At 35.4% G+C, this 9,283-nt stretch overlaps 1 protein-coding gene across 1 annotated transcript; it reads right to left on the bottom strand.

The window, feature by feature from the left end:
- Positions 1-4,238: 4,238 nt before the first annotated feature.
- LOC132554077 (short-chain collagen C4-like) lies at positions 4,239-8,149 on the bottom strand. Its single transcript, XM_060218375.1, has 3 exons — positions 7,915-8,149; positions 6,326-6,397; positions 4,239-4,717 (listed from the first exon to the last, which is right to left on the bottom strand). Exons 1-3 carry the CDS (start codon positions 8,147-8,149, stop codon positions 4,239-4,241), a joined length of 786 nt encoding a protein of 261 aa, XP_060074358.1.
- Positions 8,150-9,283: the final 1,134 nt, after the last annotated feature.

The raw sequence follows: 9,283 nt of genomic DNA, 5'->3' as shown, positions 1-9,283 counted from the left end.
TTTTCGAGAAGAACTAAAAAGTCCTCAGATTTATATTTAGGTTACCCTTGATTACAAGTTGTGACCGTTTAATTTTGGGATCAGGAAAACAAAATGGCCGACTGGCAACCATAATGAATTTTGACAGTTAATGTTTGTTATCACTATCTCTTAGGGAAAACTTTTACTCAAACGTGATGTGTATATTGTCTTGGTCCTAATTTGCGCCCATTCAATTTTGTGTCTGTCAAGAAACAAATGGCTGACCGGAGACTGTCTTGGATTTTAATAATCGAAGTTTGTTATATTATTTCTCAGAAAGTTTTGTTAAGATTTTTCTTTGATTTTATGTATAGGGTTCCCTTGTTATCAAATGATTATGAGTAAAATGGGGAGAAAGCAAAGTAGAGAAAATATTGTTCTTGCATAAAATCAGTATATTATGTAATTTAAGTCCTCATTTTGAATCCTTTCAAAGGTAGTTTTAAATAGACACTGGTGCAATATCCTGAGCAACTGGATAACAGCAGCGAGTCATTAGTATAAAAACATCATTATTAGCCGACATCAGCTAACAAGCTAAGAAGATGTAACGGATAATAAAGATCAGTTAATGAAGTCTCTCGCTGCTTTGTAAGCTAATATCTACTTTACCGCCGATGTTTAATTTCTAACGATAAAGGCAGACATCCTCACTGCTAAACTCCTTAACCTACTTCGGAGTGTCCCCATTCCAAACATTAAAAGTGTTTATATATACTGTAAGAATAACTCCATATCAAAAGGGATAGTCATTTTCTAAATACCCGTAAATTCAGTTTACCTTGGACCTTTTATATCCAAAATGCGTTCCACTTACTAATGTTATGTTATTTGTCTTATATTTATCTTAAAATTGATTTGAGAGGCATGCGACAGATGTGTATCCATGTTTCACGTTTTCTTGTGAAGGTATTTCTTATTAAATTCTTTTAACCAGCAGTGCCATCGTCATCCTACCAGTCGGCCACACATGAGTGACTTTTACAATAGAAAAGGACGATACTTTCATAGTACAGAATACTATGGAAATAGAACGACCTCTGAAGGAGAGAGGAAAACCCCGACATTCGGAACCGCGTATGATAATAGCGCTCTAGCGAGTACTGGCCAGCAACTCTTTAACACCAGCGGGTGTGATGGTAGGCCATATAGCGGATATAAACGATATCCTGTCAATGACCTTGACATCGAAAAGTGCACAACATACCCCTGGTTCTACGGTGCTAGCGAGACCGACGCCAGCAGGCACTTCTGTAACCGGACTGGCTCGTCGTACCAAGCCTTGTTTGACGTAAATAACATCAACAGCCACAGTAATGGCTTGTACAAGAGGCCAACCTCGACACTAGTGAATAATACGGACCATTGTATTGACCAGACATTGGCAAAGAATACCATAAACCATAGTGACGTCACTGCATGGACGGAGAGCACACATAATTTGAGGAATGAAACAGCAGATAAGCAATATATAACCAAAACAAAATGGATGAACAATCAAACTGGGGAAAGAATTGAAAACACAACTAAAGAACACAAAAATATATATTGCGACAATGGCCCATACAACATTTCACTCAGGGGATTGGCATCACTGAGCGACCGTAATTACTCCGGGGCATGCTACCAGCTACAGTCACAGGTAAGGCAATTACTGAAACCTGTGCTCCTTGTGATGGTCCATACAATTGATTAATGCATGTATGACACTACCTATTTAGCTTAATTCACAGAAATCAACTCATTACAAAATCAACTGACATTGCGTGACTTAAATTAACTTGAATTGATCCCGTTAAAGATGTTTGGATTACCTTGTTGTTGTACTCCCCGAAAATATATAGATGACTTACACAGTTGCGGATTTGTGCGTCCATTTTTATAGCCGCCGTGTCGTATCCGGAGCATAACCTTGCACACAGTTAAACAAGTAGCATAAAATTGGTGTATACGTTGGTCATGTCATGGCAATGTGGAATGCAATCAGAATAGGATAATGGAACTAGGTGCATACATTTAATTATACTAAAACAACAAGCGGTGTACCGTATTTAGGGCCAGCAACCCCTTGAGAGTTGTCCCTTTGTTAAAACTTTTGTGACAAGGGTATAACTTTGCCTTCCTTTAAGCTATGATAATCTAACTTTGTGTATACATTGTTCATACTAAGACGATATGCAGTCAACCAAGTTCAGGGCCTGTCATCTATTAATTACAGATTTAGTGCCCTCTGTTAATATTTTATATCTGGACCTTAACTTTCCTTTCATAAAAGTATACATTGGTTATACTAAGTGGATGTGCAGTTACCAAATTCATAACCCGAAGCCGCTTCATTGCAGAGTTATTGTCCTTTGTTTCAAATGTTTCCAATAAAATTATTTTCTGAGAGCATTTATCAGATTCATTGATACTCTTGTTTTACAGAATGAAACAAGTTGGACCACAGATGGCGCTTCACGCAAACGTAAATTTTCTGGTGAAAATGAGACTACATCAAGCAGTGACAAAGTTACCAGAACATTTAATGTGGATAAGCGCGCCCTTTACAGTAAATTTCGTGTGGTTAAGAAAACAGACCCGCCACCAAAATGTACTGAAATTCCAAAGTCAAAACCAGTCTTACGGCGAGTCAAACTGGACGATAAAACAATTGTAGACGTCAACAACGTAGATGGTTTACCACATTACACCAAAAGGTCAAATATTGTCCCAACCTTGAGCCCTACGAAGCAAAACGAGGCAGATGCCGCAATCGGCAACATCAAATTTATCACTCTGGAAAACATGAAAGTAGTTCGCCGGAAGCTTGAACTAGTGTTGGCTCTACAACAGGACCAAGAACGACAAGATAGACTCAAATTAGAGGCCAAGGTCGTCGCCAAGGTGAAGGTCAATGCTAAAGAAAGGTCAAGAAAAGAGAAGAGACGCAGAGATCGTAAATGTCAAGTGAAAATTGGACTTTAAATGAAAAGCTCGTACGTTTATGATGGTTTACGTGTCCCAGGAAATTAATAAAATCCTAGTTGTGATCTTTGTATTTGTCTCATTGTTTTATTCTGTATGTTTTCCGAGGAGAGAGGAAGAACGGGGCGACATGAAGTATTGCACATATCCGTCCGACCCCCCCTCACATCGTTTCCTGTTCCAGTACGAATCGTTTTCATTTCAAATTATATCAAGGTCTACATGAATTCTGGTTTGCAGTTATAGACAGGTTCTAGTGTTGTGATAGATTTAGTCTGTTAATCTTCTCTGGTCACCTGCCTGACTCGCTACGTTAACCAAACACCCTGAAATACCACTTAATGAAGATGATTACATTTTAATCAAAACGTAAGTGTTTATGGACATTTCATTTACTCTCATTACATCGATTTATTTTTGGAAAATAATAATGCAAAAAAGAGAAAAAAATCAGGGAAAGAAAAAGTCATAAATCATTATTCAGATAAAGGGATATTGAAATTACAGACGATAACGGACATGTTTTATGTTCTTGCGATGCGAGCAATTGATTGAACTTTTATTTATAATTTACGGTAAAATAATGAGAACCTTTCAAACCCCTGGGATTTTATCTAGTTTTCAGCTAGTCTCCGTTTTTATATCACAGTCTATATATTCGCTATATGTTTTTAAAATAATTACAAGGGATCTTTCGGGGTTTCTCACAAATGGTGCGGTTTACAGCATCAACCGGTTCACTTCACAAACAGAGAGAGAGAGAGAGAGAGAGAGAGAGAGAGAGAGAGAGAGTCATATACACGATGAGAGAGAGAGAGGGGGGGCAGAGAGAGTCATATATACGATGAGAGAGAGAGTCATATACACGATGAGAGAGAGAGAGAGAGAGGGGGGAGGGAGGGAGGGAGGGAGGGAAGGAGGGAGGGAGAGAGAGAGAGAGAGAGAGAGAGAGAGAGAGAGGGGGGGGAGAGAGAGGGGGGAGAGAGAAGGAGAGAGAGAGAGGGGGGGGAGAGAGAGAAGGGGGGGGGGGAGAGAGAGAGAGAGAGTATATTTCGTATAAATCAGACACTGTACGCTTTTCAATGTCTTCGAGCTATTATATCGTTCATCACATCACGTGCCTTATCCCACTTATACAATAACGATAACATAGGAGAAAATGTCTTTATTTCATTGGCAAACAGAAATATCTTACAACGGTAATCTGATTATTACATTTTATCCATGCCTTGACACGACATGCTGGCACTTCATTTCAAGCACACGACACATGGAAGAAATTTTCCTTCCTCGTACGGAGGACAAGGCAATGACCCGCATCTTGCTTTGACACCATAAAACAGTTTACCATTCTCATTGACCCCACCTTTAGATATTTGAGGGTCTTGATCAACACATACATACTGTGACGACGCCTTGTGGGTATGAGCTCCAGCAGCCAGATTGCCATGGAATGCCTTAGTCCATCCGGGGTAGCACTCGATCCGACCTGGGATCATGAGCGAGGCGGTGTATTGATTTCCAATACAAACGGCGCACGGTACATCATCACTCCAAGTAGATTTTCCAAAGAGATGACCTGGCGACTGATATTCAGCCCCATACATATAAGCGATGTCACTAGCTTTGTAAGAAAAATCCTTATGGGGTCCCCATACAGGCTCATGTGGCATACAGGCGTAGTCCGAGGCTGCTCCAGTGTGTTCATAGAACGAGCCACCAGCATACCCTATAACAACAGATTATAACATTTTACCTACCATACAGAAGATATCAACAGTTTATAATTCTATATACAAATAATGATATATAAAGTAATACGAAAGAAAATTTAAGTTCGGCATGCAGTACTGATAATCTATCCTTGAATATACAGGTTGATGAAGAATTTGGGGAACTTTTACGGTTGTGTTAATGATCTGATTGGAAAATTTATATTCCCTTGTGTTATATGAAGTTGAAAGTATGTGTTGTCTGTTTGTATGGCTGACTGTTTCGTAGTTGTTTATCTTGTTAGGAAACATGACATTACTTGCTTAGTTCGACCAAGATTAACACGGCAGGTGACACCGATGAAGAAAAAAATAAAAAAAAACTAAAGCACCTTCTCTAATTTCCTTTGTACCTTTTCCAGAGATTTCAAGTGAATCTTTTTTCATATTCTTGTTCATATTCTTTCTTAGTTTCATCGAATTTAAGTCTTAATTAAAATTCATTTGATATGTCTGTATTTTGTCCTAGTTTCATCGAATTTAAGTCTTAATTAAAATTCATTTGATATGTCTGTATTTTCTGTTGCTATTGTTTTTGAATAACAAAACAAAAACAAGTTCGGACATAGATAACAGGAAACCACATTAAACCAAAACTTAACAAAATTGTGTAACTTTCGTTATCGTGTGATTTAAAAAGTACCTCGAGTGTTGGTGTTCTGAACGGATATCATCATGGTGACCTGACAATGGGATGATTGTATCCAATTAACAGTCTAGCATGTTCATATCACTTTTTGTTTGCGGGTTAAAGTTCTATTATTAAACGATTCTACAAACCACAAATTATTTCATAAATTGTGTCCTTTTCCAAATTGCATTAACCCCTGATGGTTACATTAACCTGTATGCCACGATTTAATTCATTCAAATAGTGATGATTAAATTTATAATTTATGGAATGTATTGATTTAATTGGGTTATGGGGCTAGTGCACCGCCAAATCTAGAATTACATACTCTTAAATGCTTTATAGGTTTCAATATTTAGGCCCTTAGCTACACTGACTAAACATAGAAGGACAAAACACCAGCATGATATATTTTATTCATCTAAATTTTAAGTAAAAGGTGTCATGCACTTGACTGTCTTTTTGTATACTATTCATCAAGCTTTTCAATAATCCATCCCATCCTTTCATCAAACCATGACTAAACTTTTCAAAATTCAAGATGCCTAGAGCCACCATTTTCATAATCAACATTTTAATAGTAAACTATAATGATACGAGTATATTTGGGATAACATTAAATGATATGTTATGCATTGTACTTTTCATCCTCGTTCAGATTTAAAACAGTTTAGATCATAGGTGTTATATATACTGTAAATGTTGTTATTATGTGATCTTTTTATTGCTATTTTAAAGGTTGAGTAAAATTCCTAACTTTTTGGTTTATTTTGCGGACACTCCTAATCTACGATTTAATTTGTCCACAAATTGATCAGAACAATTAAAAGTAGTTTTGAGCTATGTTTATGAGTGGTGATTATAAAAACCACGAAAATTTATTCCCGCGAAATCATACAGAAAAAAACCCTACAGTATCTATGAATTTACGTACCTGTATAGACAATAGACGTTTGGTTTACTGGGCAATCAGTTCTTCCCCATCTTGTAAATACGGCTCCATTATCTGTAGATTGGAAATATTGTCACATAATATTACCACGTGCAGTAATGTACCTTGCTTAATGTCAGCACTGAAAATTAGGACCAGGAAGCTAATAACCGGGAATTGAATTTGAACGCTAGTATATACTCCGCCAGTCACTAAATATCATACCGTGTTCACGGCTAGTGACCAACTTAGAGAAAAAAAATAGATAAACATCTAAATGTTCCATTCCAAAGTCTGAGAGGAGAGTAGTAATCTAAAATGAAAGACGCTGGGAAAATTCTTCTGTATATAGCAACATTTATTATCATTTCTGACTCAAAACGTTATTCGTCAATCTGACAATGTGATCTAAACCTCTGAGACATAGAGCGACTACATAAAATTATATATTATGATATAAAAATTGATCTTAACTTATATATGACGAGACATAGAGCGACTACATAAAATTATATATTATGACATACAAATTGATCCAAACTTATATATGATGAGACAGAGCGACTACATAAAATTATATATTATGACATAAAAATTGATCTTAACTTATATATGACGAGACATAGAGCGACTACATAAAATTATATATTATGACATACAAATTGATCCGAACTTATATATGATGAGACATAGAGCGACTACATAAAATTATATATTATGATATAAAAATTGATCTTAACTTATATATGACGAGACATAGAGCGACTACATAAAAATACATATTATGATATAAAAATTGATCTTAACTTATATATGACGAGACATAGAGCGACTACATAAAATTATATATTATGACATACAAATTGATCCGAACTTATATATGATGAGACATAGAGCGACTACATAAAATTATATATTATGACATACAAATTGATCCAAACTTATATATGATGAGACATAGAGCGACTACATAAAATTATATATTATGACATACAAATTGATCCAAATATATGATGAGACATAGAGCGACTACATAAAATTATATATTATGACATACAAATTGATCCAAACTTATGTATGATGAGACAGAGCGACTACATAAAATTATATATTATGACATAAAAATTGATCCAAACTTATATATGATGAGACAGAGCGACTACATAAAATTATATATTATGACATACAAATTGATCCAAACTTATAAATGATGAGACAAAGAGCGACTACATAAAATTATATATTACGATATAAAAATTGATCTTAACTTATATATGATGAGACATAGAGCGACTACATAAAATTATATATTATGACATACAAATTGATCCAAAATTATAAATGATGAGACAAAGAGCGACTACATAAAATTATTTATTATGACACAGTTATATAAACTTATGTATGATGCTACCTGACACACATTGAGATGCAACGATAAACGATATACATATATCAAATATAAACCGTGTAATATACTTAAACATTGTTATTTTGGCTTTTCACAATAAAATATTATTAAAATGAAGTAGACAAAATTATCACATTTTTGTTATTATTAACAAAAATATCATGTAAAAATACAATATTACCTTTTGATAGAACATCCAGTCTTGTTTCCATCTGTGTTTCAGAAAGCGAGATCATATCCTTACATATTCCAATCAGATCCGTTCTATAACGATCCAGACTGTCAGCTATATAAGTATCTAGAATTGGTCTGATGTTTTGTAGTACTTTTTGTTCTGTTAAAGCATCTTTTACATCGAATCTTTCAATGTATTGAGAGTAAACCGAACCGAAAAAGAAAATAAAGAATTTCAACATGATCTTTTGTTGTATATGTTGCTTAGGTGAAAAAAAATATATTTTACTTGCTTGTCAATAGATGATAATGACGACTGAAGCACTACAACGGCCAAGTCGATCATATAGAATAGTGAACTGGTTTTTTTCCTGACGCCTGTAACATGCAACCATCTAATTGTTCGTTAAAAGTGGGAATTTCCGTTCTAGATGCCTTTTTTCGATCGTGTCACGTATATCATTATTAATTACGTTTAATGACATTGTAGCACAGACAACAACACAATTGCTTAAAATGACATTTGCCCTCTTTCCCTAAAAGTGCACTCGTTAGAGACGACGAAGTCAACAAGAAAATACTCTTAAGTTAAAATAGCAAGGACTTACGAATATTAAGTTACAACTTAACGGCAATTCAACCTTTACTCTGTTGATGAATGTCTGAAAGGACATGTCTTATTAATTGAAATAATGTATTGCTTCGTTTCGCTTCAGGCGCCTGGATATATTGCTTAGGAAACGTTCATTATTACTCATTTAATTAAATTCATATCTTGATTAACAGGCACCCTTTGATATTTTCGCGCTAATAATTTTTAGAACAAAGCCGTTTATCTCGATCTTTCCTTCACCAAGCTGTAAGATAAACGTGATGGTTTTCAATTTCCCTGTGATGATTTTCAGTTTCTGGTCAGCGACATTCCTGCATCCCCAAACCTATGGTGTTATTATCAAGATTTTGTGCAGGACGTCGCTTACTGACACACATACTCGTAACATAGGGTTTCAAAAGATGCAGGTTAAAGAAACTTATGGCGAAGTTGTATGGTCGCTACACTGATTTCATTGGTAAATTCTTCATTATTCGATTTGAAGGTGGAACTTGTTTGACATTACTTGGATTAACTAAGGTTTACAAAACGGGTGTCGTCGATGAAGCAGAAGACGCTGATTCTTCCGCAATACCTGGTCTTTTCTCTCATTACACGTTTTGGAGTATACACGTAATTCTGCGTAAATTTGTTAAAATCTCGCCCTAGTTTTATTGAACTTGAGTTTAGTTATTTAACTATTTACAAATTTCCATTAACTTCCGTATAACAGGGGTTTATGCGATATTGATCATTCTCAGTGAATGGGTCATAAAAATTATTG

The sequence above is a fragment of the Ylistrum balloti genome, unplaced genomic scaffold (assembly GCF_031769215.1).
Source record: "Ylistrum balloti isolate Yb309-2 unplaced genomic scaffold, AGI_CSIRO_Ybal_v1 Utg370376, whole genome shotgun sequence".
Classification (NCBI taxonomy): domain Eukaryota; kingdom Metazoa; phylum Mollusca; class Bivalvia; order Pectinida; family Pectinidae; genus Ylistrum; species Ylistrum balloti.
The sequence above is the reverse complement of the archived record's forward strand: the minus strand, read 5'-3'. Positions and strand labels throughout refer to the sequence as shown.

Bases quoted from the DNA above. Each gene is read 5' to 3' on its own strand.
- LOC132554077 (XM_060218375.1), bottom strand. From the start codon at position 8,149: ATGTTGAAATTCTTTATTTTCTTTTTCGGTTCGGTTTACTCTCAATAC. The intron at 6,398-7,914 runs GTAATATTGTAT...TCCAATCTACAG, and splicing joins ACTGGATGTTCTATCAAAAG to ATAATGGAGCCGTATTTACA. The intron at 4,718-6,325 runs GTACGTAAATTC...CTGTTGTTATAG, and splicing joins AACGTCTATTGTCTATACAG to GGTATGCTGGTGGCTCGTTC.